Source organism: Pavona decussata, unplaced genomic scaffold, assembly GCF_977016875.1.
Source record: "Pavona decussata unplaced genomic scaffold, jaPavDecu1.1 SCAFFOLD_53, whole genome shotgun sequence".
NCBI classification, from domain to species: domain Eukaryota; kingdom Metazoa; phylum Cnidaria; class Anthozoa; order Scleractinia; family Agariciidae; genus Pavona; species Pavona decussata.
The window spans coordinates 4,532,241-4,547,594 of NW_028145475.1; the positions used below are offsets into that span (position 1 = coordinate 4,532,241).

The 15,354-nt window shown below is 42.3% G+C and overlaps 1 protein-coding gene and 1 pseudogene across 2 annotated transcripts; one reads left to right on the top strand and one right to left on the bottom strand.

The window, feature by feature from the left end:
- Window positions 1-1,809: 1,809 nt before the first annotated feature.
- LOC146480612 (uncharacterized) lies at window positions 1,810-10,514 on the bottom strand. The gene is made up of 3 exons (XM_085109388.1): window positions 10,403-10,514; window positions 2,319-8,590; window positions 1,810-1,940 (listed from the first exon to the last, which is right to left on the bottom strand). Exons 1-2 carry the CDS (start codon window positions 10,512-10,514, stop codon window positions 2,820-2,822), a joined length of 5,883 nt encoding a protein of 1,960 aa, XP_084965514.1. The 3' UTR covers window positions 1,810-1,940; window positions 2,319-2,819.
- A 1,843-nt stretch (window positions 10,515-12,357) lies between these two features.
- LOC146480613 (collagen triple helix repeat-containing protein 1-like) lies at window positions 12,358-13,772 on the top strand (annotated as a pseudogene). The gene is made up of 2 exons (XR_014864741.1): window positions 12,358-12,723; window positions 13,408-13,772. The product of XR_014864741.1 is annotated as a collagen triple helix repeat-containing protein 1-like (transcript).
- Window positions 13,773-15,354: the final 1,582 nt, after the last annotated feature.

Below are 15,354 nucleotides of genomic sequence, written 5' to 3' on the forward strand. Positions count from 1 at the left end.
AGAGTAACAACGCAACTGGGGTGACTGGAACTGAATAGGTTAAAGGATAACCAATAAGAATGCCTAAATGTCCAAGTGCCCTTCCTAACCTTAATTCAAGGAGGTCTTGTCCAAGGTTTAAGGAGTGGCCGAACCTAACTACAGCACAACTGTCAATGATATCTGAGAAAAACAGCTCAAACAGGCTGACATTGAACTTGAATTATAGAAATACAGCCAAGGTCATTGTAAATTAATTTATTAATAAACTAAAATTTGCTTGACAACACTACTTAGAACAGTTGGATTTTTTTCCGAGTATGCCTGCCATTCACTGAATAATACATCATTTTCATTTATTCACCAGGCTTAAAATGTCCCATCACTTTTATTTCATCGCGCATATGCCACTCATGACATCAGTTCCAATCCTAGCAGTATGCAGGATGTTTGTCGCATGAACCTAGGTCAATGGCCTTAGCTCCCACGAGTCTCCTGTAGCTCAGTGGTAGAGCATCCGAACTAGTAATCGGAAGGTCTTATAGTCTATTACGTTCGACTCCTGATAGGAGCACTCGGGTTTTTTTCCGAGTGTGCCTGTGTCACTTACTGAATAATATATCATTCTCACTAACTTAGGTGTTCCACGTATCAGTCTGTTCCCCGTTTGGGAAACTATTTAAAGAACACATTCAATACTAAGAAGATCTTTTCAGATTCTTTTCTATCTTTGATAATATATATAAATGATTCACATGCGTAGTTCTCAGTGCCTTCGTATACAAATCAGCGATTTCAAGAAATTGAGTAATTACTTTTGTTCGCATGCAGACATTTTAGCTTCACAAAATCTGTGACACGTAACCATATCGATGGAGTTTTAAGTGAAGTAGAAAAATATTGTCGGACACCTCGAGTCAGTTGTTCAAACAAGAAATTTGCGTAATACTGTTAATCAAGACATAAACAACTTTAAAAACTGCCAGCAGAAGTCAACACAAAGCCGTGCAAATAAAACATCATCAAATCCAAAATGCCAGCGGGGAAAAGTGGTTTTGTCTTACACGGAAATATGGTTTCCATGTTGTCAAACGAATTAGAAATTTGAAATTAGATGACATTTCTGACATTTTTGGAAACACATCAATACAACTCGTTTCGTTTTTGTTATTGCATATAAACTTTCCACTTTTCTCAGTTTTTCTACGCGCATGCGTAGTGTACTCGTACCAACCCAATCTTGTGTCCAGAGTCCGCAGGCCCTTTGGCCAGCAGTTGGTCGCCAGGAGAGACACAGGAGAATTCGTTGATTGGCTGCCCCGTAACAGCTTGCATTGTTTTGCCACAGAAACCCTGATGTAATGATATTCCAGTTCCCCAGAGTCTCTCCTGGCGACTAACCGTTCGCCAAAGAGCCTGAGGACTCTGGGTACGAGATTTTACCGCAACCGAAAGGAACGCAGCCTCTGGAAACGATATTGACTCGCACATTAAACTCGAACCCAGAGTTCTCCGGCTCTTTAGCCAGGCGACCAACGGCGCTGGCCTAAGAGATTTTTCTGCATACTCATCCATACTCATTTTACTTCTATAAAAGATGTTCATAAAATTCGCACTGCTGGATACAATTTTAGAGGCTCAGAAAAAGAGTAAGTCGGTCAGCCTGAGTAACGGCCATCTTTGGAATCACTCTCATTGTAATTCACAAGGATATAATGCCAAACCAAAAATCCAAATGAATAACACGGGTAGAGTAGTGCGTAGCGTAAAAAACGAACTCGACAAGAATTTCTGACTAAAACGCAAACAAAGTTTAATAGACAGGTCAAGTCAATACAAAGTTCAACTGAGGTAGACAGGTCACGTAGCGATTAAGTTGAGTGTCAGTTGCGAACTTGCAGAGTAACGATTTGACAATTTGACGATATGATATGTCGATATGTCGGTTGTGTCGGTTCGAACTGAAATACAATAATGAAAAAACAACCGAACTTAACTAACGCATATAAGCATAAAATTAAGATAGACTAGCAATTAAAAATACAATAACATGTGAAGCTGAAAGATACTAATCTGCACTTACTACAGTGCGTAACAAATTGAAGTAATACGATAAAAACTGTGTAGTGATAACCGATCCTTAAACAGTTTACGACCAAGAAAAACTAATTACTTGATGATATAAACCTAGCGAGAATAGTAATACAGCGTTCCGAGTATACGAAAACTAAATTGGCAACGATACTCCTAAAATCTAATAACGAGCAAAACCTAGACTGAAACTAGTAACAATAAACCGAATTACAGAAAACTAAAAACAAGAAAAAGACAGTACTCACTTTGGTTTGCACACGCACTAAATGAAGAAGACTGATACCAGTGTAGATAGAGTTGAGTGGCCCGATTGCCGAGTAGTAGTAGTTGACACCGTAGACTCTACACTAGAACTGATCTAACTGAATTGAAAGCTTGCTTATCTAACAAAGGCGCACGTGCGCAGAAAAACCTAGAGACTTTCGCATTTCCCTAACGGACATAGCAGCTATGGGCTAGTCAACCACCGGTAAGGTGTGAGCGCTAATCTAATTGATAAAAAGAACAATTACGCGGTAATATCTAAGGCATAGTATCATCCAAAAATAAAGAATAAAAGATGAAGTAAAATACATCACGTTTCAAAACCAACATTCCGGCCCCTTAAAGGCGGTACTGCAGTTTAGCCTTTACAAGAAGAAAGAAAGAAGGGTTTGAAACACGATATTATCTAACTAACAAAACTAAATCAATTAAAATGTCCAACAGTGTTCATGTCATCCATACTAAGGGATGTGTTATGTGTTCTAATCATTGTGGTTTGAAACAGCAGCAGCCTCCAGAAGCACAATCTTGTCCACTGGGCGTACGAGCTCAGATGTAGTGGTCTTGAGCTTGACAGAGCGCACAAGTCCATCCTTGTGGTTACTGTACACTTCCAGGATCCGACCGAGTGGCCAGGAGTTGCGCGGCTTGTTATCGTCGAGGACTAACACGACATCGTCCACTGCAAAGTTTCGCTGCTGCTTATGCCATTTCTGCCTCTCTTGTAGGGAAGGTAGGTACTCTCGAACCCAGCGACGCCAGAAAACATCCGCTAGGTACTGTACCTGTCGCCATCTTCGACTGATGTAGTTGTCGTGATTGGTAAATTTTCCGGGTGGAGCTGAAGGTCCCGCGCGCAGCAACAGCAGGTGATTGGGTGTCAGAGGCTCGAGGTCACGTGGATCGTCTGACAGCTTAGTAATGGGCCTGCCGTTCACTATGGACTCCACCTCGCACATTAAGGTGTTTAGGCCTTCGTCGCCCAGTACTTGCTCCTTCGTCAGGGCTTTCATCACCTTGCGGACAGTTCGTATGCACCTTTCCCATGCTCCGCCATGGTGAGAGCCAGCAGGCGGGTTGAACGTCCACTTAATACTGCGTTGTAGGAGAAAGTTGTGAATCTGCGATTGATTCCATTCAGCTACTGCTTCTCGGAGCTCCTTCTCTCCCTTAACGAAGTTTCCTCCGTTGTCAGACCGCATTTCTTCCGGCTGACCTCTTCTCGCGATAAATCTCCGCAACGCATTGATGAAAGATTCAGTATCCAGCGAGGATGCCACCTCAATGTGGACCGCGCGGAGGGTTAGACAAGTGAAAATCACGCCGTATCGCTTGACTTTGGTCCTTCCGCGTCGCACTTCAAAGGGCCCGAAGCAGTCCACGCCCGTGTACGTGAACGGTGGTTTCGAGTGTGTTACTCGATCTTCGGGTAGATTCGCCATTTTTTGTTGAGCCGTGGGTGATTGGCGTTTACGGCAGCTGAAACACTCGTTGAGAATGTTTCTCACAGTTGATCTTGCATTGATAATCCAATACTTCTGTCGAATGAGTGACAGGGTATACTCTAGGCCCGAATGCCCTGAAAGGTGGTGATAGTATTTAGTGACGAGCTTGACCACATGGTGTTTCTTTGGCAAGATAACTGGGTGCATCGCGTCTTTGTTGATCGGTGCTAGCTGTAGGCGACCTCCAACACGAATGAGATTTTCAGATATCATCGGGTCGAGCTTGAAGATACTGCTAGATTTCTTTACTATTTTCTGATGACTTGAGTTGGTCTGCTGATCCGTTGATTTAAGGCAGTCGCGTTCCTCCCTGAAGCATTGGCTCTGCACGCGTTTGAGGATTTCAACTTCAGCGTTGTTTAGTTCTGCCACAGTAATGGGGACGATCTTACTGGTTGTTTCTATGACGACAGTTCCTTGTGCTCTTCGTTTCTTGCTGAAGCGATGGAGAGTTGACTTGTATCGAAGTAACCAAGCCACTGTTCTCTTGAGACGATCCCAGGATGAGAATCGCTCAATGATTTCTTGCATGAGGTCTGGGGCAGAAACTTTGGTCATGTGCACGGTTGAATCTTTCTTTACTTCTGGATCGTCATCGGGGACGGTATTGCTCATGTCGGCTGGTCTCTGCGGCCATTCCTCGCTTGGCTGAATAAGGAACTCTGGACCATGTATCCAGCGTTGGAGAGCGACCGCTGACACGCCTCTTGATGCGTCGTCCGCTGGATTGGAATGAGTGTCGACATAATGCCATTGAGATGGAGTAGATGCGTCATGAATAGTAGCGACTCGGTTTGCAACGAAGGTTTGAAACCGCTTGTCTTGGTTCTCAATGTAGCGCAGGACGCAGGTGCTGTCAGTCCAAAAGAATGATTTATCGATTGGAAGGCTTAACTCCTTTCGGGATATGTTATCCAGCCTTGTTGATATGACAGCTGCTGATAATTCCATTCGCGGGATTGTGACAGGTTTGAGCGGCGCAAGTCTTGATTTCCCCATCACGAAAGAACATTTCACGTTGCCATGGTGATCAGTGATCCTTAGATAGGTGACGGCTCCGTACCCCTGCTGTGATGCATCGGAAAAGTGATGTAGCTGGCTTGAGGAAATCTCTCCGAAGTCAGCTGACTTGAAGCATCGGTCTATTTCAAGTTGCTCAAGTTTGGGAAGCTCTTGCAGCCAAGCTTGCCAGCGATGCATGTACTCAGCTGGAATTTTATCGTCCCATCCGAATTTGTTGCGGCACAGGTCTTGTAAGATCAGTTTCGCGTTCAGTATGAATGGAGCAGCAAATCCAAGGGGGTCGTAGACGGAGCTGACGATTGACAGAATGCCTCTTCTGGTCGCTGGTCTGTCTTTAATGATGATTTTAAACCCAAACTTGTCTGAAGATACGTTCCACTGAACGCCGAGCGCTCTCTCCACCGGTAGCTGATCGAAGTCTAAATTCTTGACAAGCGCTGCTCTTTCGGACTCAGGCACAGACTCGATAACTTTTCTTGAATTTGAGAGCCATTTTGTGAGCTTGAAACCTCCTCGTGACAGAAGTTCGCGTAGCTGTCCTGCTAGTCGAATGGCGGCGTTGTCTGAAGCGACTGACTTCAAACAGTCATCCACGTAGAAGTTTCGTTTCACGGTTTCAACTGTTTCAGGGTCGAAGTCCGCTTTGTTGTCTTCTGCCGTTTTCTTCAGTGCAAAGTTTGCACAGCTTGGAGAAGATGCGCCTCCAAATAGGTGTACTCGCATCTGGTACTCCTCCGGTTGACTTTCGAGATCTCCGTCGGGCCACCATAGGAACCTTAACGCATCACAATCGCTCGGCCGGACGCGCACCTGATGGAACATGGCTTCTACATCGGACATTAGTGCGATATGATCCTCTCTGAATCTGGACAGCACACCGACCAGAGTGTTGGTCAGGTCCGGCCCCTGTAGAAGCTGGTCGTTTAGCGAAGTGTCGCGGTGCTTGGCTGAACAGTCGAAGACTATTCTGATCTTACCAGGTTTCTGTGGGTTGAATACCGGGTGATGCGGGAGGTACCAGTGAGTTCCTAGCGGACCAGGCTCTTGACTTCCAACCTTCCTGGCGTAATCCTTACCAATGAGATCGTTCATGAATTTCTTGTACTTTTCTAGCACCACAGGTTCTCTTTGAAGTCGTTTTCGCAGCGTTCTCAGCCGGTTCTCTGCTGAGGATTTGTTATTTTCTAGGCGAGGAGGATACGTTTTCCATGGTAGAGCTATTTGATAGTGGCCGTTTTCCAACTTGACGGTTTCTTCCATTATGCCTAGAGCTTTTTTATCGTTCAGCGACATAGACGGTTTCGATTCATAGAAGGAGTCGTTGAACTCTCGGTTGCAGAATTCTTGAAACTGATGATCCAGTGTTGTGTCTGCTTGAATGAAGTTTGCTGTGGGAACTTTGGGCTTGTCTCTACCCAGTGGACCGTTTATCACCCATCCTAACATCGTTCGAGTTGCGAAGGGACCCCCGTTTAGGCTCTCCCTTGTTTCCTTTGGCTGTAAAGCTTCAGGTACGTCGCTTCCAATAAGCAGACCGATTTCAGCTTCTATTCGTGGTAGTTTTATCCCCTTCAGGTATGGCCAGCGTTCGACATCTTCTTGGTTGGCGATAGCGTCCGAGGAGATAGGTAGACTTGGCCTGGAGTAGACCATTGGCAATTGAACGACATTCTCTTCACTTAGATCGTACGCTTCTAAGCTGACCAAAGAACATTCGATTGGTGAGTTTTCGCCCTGAAGGGTAGTCAGCGACAACTTCGTTTTTGTTCCCTTGAGTTCGAGCTTCTCTAACAGGTCTTCCGTACAGAAAGATGTGTTTGAACCAGAATCTAAGAAAGCGTATGTTTCCACCGTTCCATGCTGTCCCTTAGCCTTGACCTTGACAGGAATGATTGCAAGTCCCGTTACAGTGCTGCTTGATGGATAGTCTGACTTAACGTATCCATTGTTAGCTGAATTAGACTTGACGGCGGGCGTCTGCTCGGTGTTTGAATCTTCGCTCGCTTTCGGTTTTTCTGTAGCGGGATCGCTCTTAGGGTGAAGAAAGGTCGAATGTTTTCCGGTACATCCCTGTACTTTACAGAAGCTTTCCTTGGGGCATTCACGAACGAAGTGGCTGGCAGAAAAGCAGTTGCTACAAAGCTTCTTTTCATCGACGAATTTTTGTCTCTCTTGCAGAGACTGCCTTCGAAACTTGCTGCATCGAGGCAACCAATGCCTTTCGCGACACATGGTACACTGAGGCGAGTCATTCGGTGGCGATCTATACTGAGATGGAGGTTTTCCTTGGGCTTGAATGGAAAAGCCACTTGCTTGTCTTCTTGGCTTGCCAACTGGCGGCTTGACTGGCCTCTCATTAACGACCTTTCCGAAGACAGGATGAGTAGCTGCTCTGGCCTTAGCGGTCACGAACTCCGTGATGTCCTTCACCGTAACGTCTCTATCCTCTCTTTCTACGATTCGATCGACGGTGTCTCGCCACTTTAATCTGAAGCTAAAAGGAAGCTGGTCGATGATTTTCTTGAGGTTGTCGGGATTGTCGAGCTTGCCGAGGTATCCGATTTCCTTTAAGGTGTTGACGCAGCTTGTAAGTTGTATCGAAAACTGCTGGAGCGCGGTTCCGTCCTCAGATTTGATTGGAGGGCCATCAATCAGTCGTTTAACATGGGCAGCGGCAATTTTGTAGTTTCGTCCATACCTTGCCTTTAGGAGTCGTTTAGCTTCGGTATACCCCTCTTGTTCTCGCATGGAGAGACAGCTTCTCATTAATTCTTGTACAGGACCAGAGGTGTACTGAACCAGGTAGTAGAGGCGAGCGCTCGGACTTGAAGTCTTTCGTTCTACAAGGTGCTCGAATGCGCGCATGAAATCGCAGTAATCGAGAGGGTCACCGCTGAAGACTTGCATGCTTGGCTGGGGGAGTGTTAACGCCATCACGCCCGCTTGCTGCTGTTGTATAAGCTGCTGGAGGGCGCTGTTTTGACGGTCTTGGGTCTCCACCAGCCGTTGAAAAGAGTCATCCTTAAAGCTAACGGTCCGATCAGCAAGCAAACCATGTTGAATGGGTGTAGCTGGACGGTGCCTTTCAGGTGCTTCAGGGTTTAATTTTACTGACAGCGGTGTTTCTTCCGGATGAAACGACGGCTTGTATTCGGGAACGATTGCCGGCTCGTGAATGTTTGTGAGACCTTGTTCCAAAGGGGTAGACTGGTACTGGGACCGCTTAGGTGGTTGTTGGACTAGGTCGCTTTCATCCCGATGATGATACGCCTCTAGTTTTTCGTTAGCTTCGGCTTGTGCATAGACTTGTCGTTCGGCCTCGGCCTCGGCTATTTCTCCTTCAATTTCAAGTTGAGCCTTTCTTTGTTGAAGACGAAGTTCTTCTATTTGCAGCTCGTGTAGTCTTTGAAGCGAAGCAGCTTTCGCCTCTAGGGCAGCCTTTTTCGCGGCGGATCTCGCCTTTGCGCTTGCCGAACTTCTCACCGATGAGCTGAGCCCTGACCGCGTGTAGAACGCGTTACCAAATCCAGCGTTACTCGCGGAATCATCGGGGAGGATATGAGCACTTGAATCTGTCAACAGTCTACGAGCATTAGGTTCCGTAAGCCATGAACTAATTTCTCTTTCAAGTTCCGAAGCTAGCTCTAACAGCGAGTTGTAATATCTTGAAGAATCTTCACGTTCCTTTTCATTTTTAATTTGGCTGTGGTAAGCCTCGTGAGCGACTTGAAATTCACGTAACACTTCTTCAAGTTCAAATTGAACTCTTTGAATGGCGTCGGCGGATCATTAACTCGTTAAGTTTATTGACCTTTACCGTCACGTCAGATTTAGCGGAACTGCGGGCGGCTTTCAACTGTTCGAGTGATTGCTCTTTTCCGGAAGCCATTACAACGTGTTAATCCGATTAATTGCGGCAGCGAGCTGTCAACGTTATCGCGGGTAGGTGATGACCAACAGATTGCAGAAGACGTGGCGCAGAAGTGATTGACGGTGTGAGTTAGTCAGCGAATTCTTCGAATTCCTTCACGGTGCAACAAATTCGAACTAATGTAATTCACAAGGATATAATGCCAAACCAAAAATCCAAATGAATAACACGGGTAGAGTAGTGCGTAGCGTAAAAAACGAACTCGACAAGAATTTCTGACTAAAACGCAAACAAAGTTTAATAGACAGGTCAAGTCAATACAAAGTTCAACTGAGGTAGACAGGTCACGTAGCGATTAAGCTGAGTGTCAGTTGCGAACTTGCAGAGTAACGATTTGACAATTTGACGATATGATATGTCGATATGTCGGTTGTGTCGGTTCGAACTGAAATACAATAATGAAAAAACAACCGAACTTAACTAACGCATATAAGCATAAAATTAAGATAGACTAGCAATTAAAAATACAATAACATGTGAAGCTGAAAGATACTAATCTGCACTTACTACAGTGCGTAACAAATTGAAGTAATACGATAAAAACTGTGTAGTGATAACCGATCCTTAAACAGTTTACGACCAAGAAAAACTAATTACTTGATGATATAAACCTAGCGAGAATAGTAATACAGCGTTCCGAGTATACGAAAACTAAATTGGCAACGATACTCCTAAAATCTAATAACGAACAAAACCTAGACTGAAACTAGTAACAATAAACCGAATTACAGAAAACTAAAAACAAGAAAAAAGACAGTACTCACTTTGGTTTGCACACGCACTAAATGAAGAAGACTGATACCAGTGTAGATAGAGTTGAGTGGCCCGATTGCCGAGTAGTAGTAGTTGACACCGTAGACTCTACACTAGAACTGATCTAACTGAATTGAAAGCTTGCTTATCTAACAAAGGCGCACGTGCGCAGAAAAACCTAGAGACTTTCGCATTTCCCTCAGTAACGGACATAGCAGCTATGGGCTAGTCAACCACCGGTAAGGTGTGAGCGCTAATCTAATTGATAAAAAGAACAATTACGCGGTAATATCTAAGGCATAGTATCATCCAAAAATAAAGAATAAAAGATGAAGTAAAATACATCACGTTTCAAAACCAACACTCATCAAATACCCATCATTTTTATTTTAAGAAACTTAACAGTGTATAATTTTATCTTTAGCAAGTTTGTTTTTTTTAGATAAAAACATTTACTTATTCTAACTTTATTTTGGAATGGCTTTCAGTTCTATCAGTTGTTTAAGCGTGATATTTGCTTGTTTTACGACTGAGTTAGCTGTATCCTGGCTGTATGTAAACTTTTTTATATTACCCGTTTGTGGATAGCCAAATGGTTGATTGATCTAAAAATATTCTTTACATGAAAAGAGAGAAAGAGAGAAGAAAGAGAAAGCTGAAGACTGACGTTTTTGAAAAGGCATAGACTAGCTTAGGCTATTTCTTAATTTTAGCCATAAGTTTCTTTTTTTTTATTGTTATTATTATCAGGATGGCGCATTTGAATATATTTATATAGACATTTGCGCCTTATAAGCTTTTTTTTAAATTTAATTTTTTTTTAAATTTAAATGAAGATATTTAAGCATAAAACCTTTCAGATTTGCCTGATACTGGATGTAGAAAGAAACAGGGCGCTTGAAAGGAACCAGCAACGCTGCTAAAGGTAGACGCCATTGGTCGGCGCTGTACTGACGCAGAACCATTTCAGGTTACCGTATTTAAGAAATCTCCGTAATTCTGTTCAAAATTTCATTTGCTATGTTCTAGTCGTCATTTTCCGACCATTATTCCATGTGCATCAAATCCGTCAGCCAGAATTTTGGCATAATATTTTTTGATAGGGCTTCTTAATTATTTTTCGTTTTTTTTCTGAGACTTCTTCCAGCCTTCAAAGGAACTGAGCGGTACTCTAGCAACAATTAAAACGCGTGTCCTAATTATTTGGCCTGTTGTGGGTATGCTTCTTCAATCCGTATTTTGTGTCGTCCAATCGGTGAGTTTTAGCAAAGTCTATTTAACAATTAGATTATGAGCTCGAGATTTCTATTGCGTGATAGGAATTAATCAACTATCACGCATAGAAATCGAGAGCGAATAATCTAATTGTTTTAGTATAAATAGAAGTAGAAAGTAGAAAGTTCCAAACTTTCACAACAAGATAGGTTCACGTTTTTATTGAATACCGTAATGATATAAATAGGTTGAATTGCATTGGCTTTTGTGAACGCGCCCTTTCATTTCATTCAAGATTTTATAGTAAATAAAAACCGTTCATTCTCTCGAAACTGAAACGAAGAGCCGAATTCTTGTTATTGTTAAATGACAACCAAAGATACACCGACGTAAAAGAGCCCTTCGGAAGCCAAGTTTTCTAAAAAATTTTTTAAGTGAAACGCAACTTTGAATGTTTTCAAAATTATAAAATTGCCGACTTTTAAAAGCGTAAATGAAAAAAAATTCATTTAACTCTTGTTTCGACTCCTTTTCCTCACCGTGAAAAATCTTTAATCAATAGTTCGTTGCAATTTTTGTCTTCTCTGAAATCGGCTCGACAAGAAATTCCCCGAAAATCCTCTTCACAGACACTTCGAAATAATTCGTAGTTTGAAAACGCGACGAAGCCGTCGCCATTTTTGTTGACAACTGCACACTGTTAGGCTACTCACTCTACTCACTATCTATATTTAACAATTAGATTATGAGCTCGAGATTTCTATCGCGTGATAGCTGATGAGGGCGCAGCCCGAATCAGCTATCACGCATAGAAATCGAGAGCGAATAATCTAATTGTTTTAGTATAAATCTACTAGTCGTTCAAAACTAAACAAGTAAATTATCTATATCCTCATCGCAGACACTTCGAAAACGGGACGAAGCGGCCGCCATTTTGTTGAAAATCTCTACTCACTATCTATCACAGAATAGATAGCGAGTAGCGTAGCCAATCAGAGAACGGCATTCGTGATAGAACACTAGTAGATTTATACTAAAACAGAATAGATAGTGAGTAGCGTAGCCAATAAGAGAACAGCATTCGTGATAGAACGCTAGTAGATTTATACTAGTACTTAAATACTTCACATCGTTTAATTAATAATAAAGTATTTTTTCCTCTGTCTTCCTTTTTTCTTTCCTTCCGACACCTCCACCCCACTTTTTTTCTCAGCAAGTATTTGTGCTATTTTGTCCCATCACCCCTCGGTTATGACATGGAGAAATGTGAAATTACACCCGAATTGCGAAAAGTCTACAGCTACTCATACTATACCTTTTGGTTTTGTCGCGCAAGCTCGAGGCTTTCAAAACCAACAACGTTCATTGATAACTGAATATTTCAGAAACTGAGTGTTTATGCTGCGGACTCATTCTTTGACGAAATTTTCATCGGTGTTGCCCGATCATGAACGGGTTCTCATTATGACGTTAATTCACAACCTTCGATTCGTATCTGAAAATCCGCGTTCACATAAATACACAGCATGTAAATCGGCTGTAATTGATACAGATCTAAAAATATAGACAAGAAGAAAATTCGATAATCTTTGCCATGGAATCATCTGCAACCACTGAAGAAATACATGTATTAGTATTAATGAGCTCTGTTATTTTTGTCATTCGGAAAAGCGCATAACCATGGGGCTAAAGGTCCCGTCCTCTTTGGCCATGAACTGTGCAACCAATGGGATACCAGGCCTACCTGGAATACCAGGGCTAAATGGACAACATGGTGCCAAGTGAGATCAAGGACCACCAGGGCCACCCGGTGACAAGGGACCTGTAGGTCCTGAGGGACCCAAAGGAGAACAGGGTACCCAGGGAGCGAAAGGTGAGCAGGGCAACCCGGCGATGCAAAAAAACTGGAAACAATGCGCGTGGAAGAAGGGTGATGGTAGGGACTACGGATTGATTAAGGTAAAAATGAAAATACATATATCTTATTAGATGTTTTGGTGTGTAGTATTTTTATTTTTGTTTTAACGTGCCCGAAGGGCGCGTCAAAATACAAAAAAAAAACCCGAGTACACACCAAAACATCTCTCAAGAGATTTGTTATCCAACTTAAGCTTTTCTACATGAGTGGGCGCTTGTTGGAAAACTGTTTTTACCACCAAAGTGGTTTTTCACATCTCAGATATCTAACTGTACAAATATCGCGCTGTATTTGTACTGGGATTTATTCAAAGACTCCTCTACATAACCAAGCTGTAGTCAATATAGTTTCTGTTTTAAAAATTGGATATCGCTCCGCTCTGACTTGGTCAAGTCCCATTGTATACTGTAACTGGTAAAGCCATTGCTTACAAAGTTTTAACAGATTCTCCAAAATCGAGACATGACGTAGTTGACAATAATTTTATCATTGGTGACGGTAAAATCATCATTGATGCAGATAACTTAGCATGTCATCTCCATCTTACATTAGCTTCTCATCAGTGAATTCTTCATTCAACACAAACTGATGTTTCAAGAAGGAATTGAGAAAGTGTCGAAAGTTTGATTTAGAACTGAGTGACAACTTTAAAACTTTACTAATAAAAAAAGAACTTTCATCTAAGATGTCGATAAACTAGAAACGCCATTTGTTTATAACTTTAGGAATGCGTCTTTATCAAGCAAGCCGATACCACAGCTTTAAAAGCAGAGATTCAACGGTGATCACCGAATTGCTTACTGCTTAAATTGCTGTAAGCGCTGGTATTTTACTTTTAACGATGCTGAATGTCGCAAACCTCTCGCCATTGATGGCCTCATCAACATCTACAAAAACCACAATCACAGACTCGAACACCAACATACACAGAACAACGCAGATTGGAGGATATTGCCAAGGAATCCCCAAGGGAACAGATCGAGTGGGAATCAATGTCGGAAGCTGCGTGGGGATGAAAGCTGCTGATGCTTACACCGGATGGAACTCTGTGACCCGTATCATGATTGAAGAAGTTCCCCCGCCACAGTAGAAACTGAGGGCAACCCACACCTGAAAACTCGTAATTACCTGGCCTTATCTTCCATTCGGAATTTTGTTTTCTTCAATAGAGCGGTTTTGAATTGAGTGTTGTAAAACCAAAACCAAATTAATTAGCCACTCCAGAAACCACGGGAAGCCTGGTACGAGTGATGGATATACTAAGTTATGCAATGCTTTCGAGTGGTATACCGTAAAATATCCAACGAGCTCGAGTGACTTGATTTTTCTTAGTATACACACGATTCTTTAGGCGTGTGAGTATACAAAGAAAAATCAAGTCACGAGTGGGATATTCACGGTATACCACGAGAAAGCATTGCATAACTAATTTATCCCATGCCACTCATTAAATTAACTTTCCTTTTCGACGTCTGGTTTCAGAAATTCAAAATTAAGGTCAAAACTGGGGTATTCTTTTTTCATGTTTTAGTTGTTGATAGTAATTTTTTCTAAATGAAAATTTTGACCAGCCACAGGCTCTTCAATCGACCTTTCGGCTTCTGTCGGCGGGAAAAATTTGTAGGCCACAAGGAACGCCGGGATATTTTCGTGGAATACTACTCGTTGCATACCGCAGAATATGCAACGGATTTCTAGCTTTCTGATTGGCTGTATTCTCTATGGCATGGGATAAATTATGTTATCGTAAATTTTCTACAGTCACTTGTATAGGAAATTCTCTTTAAGGCGAATAATATTTAACAAGAGCTACGATAGCCCGAGAAAATGCCAAAAAACGCACTTACTCGTCGGCGCGATATCCATCCGCCTACCCACACGATCCCACAATCCCTTGCCCCTACCCGTCTTCTCACAGTTTTTGGAGTAGGGAATACTTTGAGCTAATCACAACAGACGCAAAGAGCGCGATGAACCAATCAAAATTCGATCCAAATATAATACATGTAACGGGCTGCAGGCGCGGGAAGACGCGTGCGATCAAGTCATGATTAGTCTTGATTTTGCTTTTCATTGGTTTAGAAAGTGGCTAGAGTTTTGTAAACCAATCACAGAGCGAAGTGATGCAAAATTAAGGTAAGCTCATGATTACTTCCGACACTTAATGGAAAACCGCTCTAATTTAAACAACAAGTGCTTTAGAAGAATCTTCATGTATGATCACAGAGTGTGCCAATAAATACGTATTAAATAAACGCATAGATATACACTTATAAACAGCCGTTAAAAGAACTTGACAAAGAATTGTTTTCATTGTTGAATTCGTTGTCGTGAGATTTTCTGTCCGATTGGAGTCTTTTATTCCTGAATTATTAATAGTATAATTAGGGTATCAGTTCAAGCGTCTGTTACCCAGCCTATCCTGTACTCTCATCACTGGCCTTCAACCATTGGTTGTTAAATATGTTCCCCGCAATCCAATCCTCGAAATAAATGCTAATCGCACGTTATAAACCTTAATCAATTCATGAAACGTACAGACATTTGTCTTAAATTCGCTTGGTGGCGACGAATATACTTTTGAACAATTTATACTCTTTACCGTTCAACATATCCCCCATTTCGATATAATCTGAAAAATCCCTTTATTTCGTTGATAATTACAATGCTAA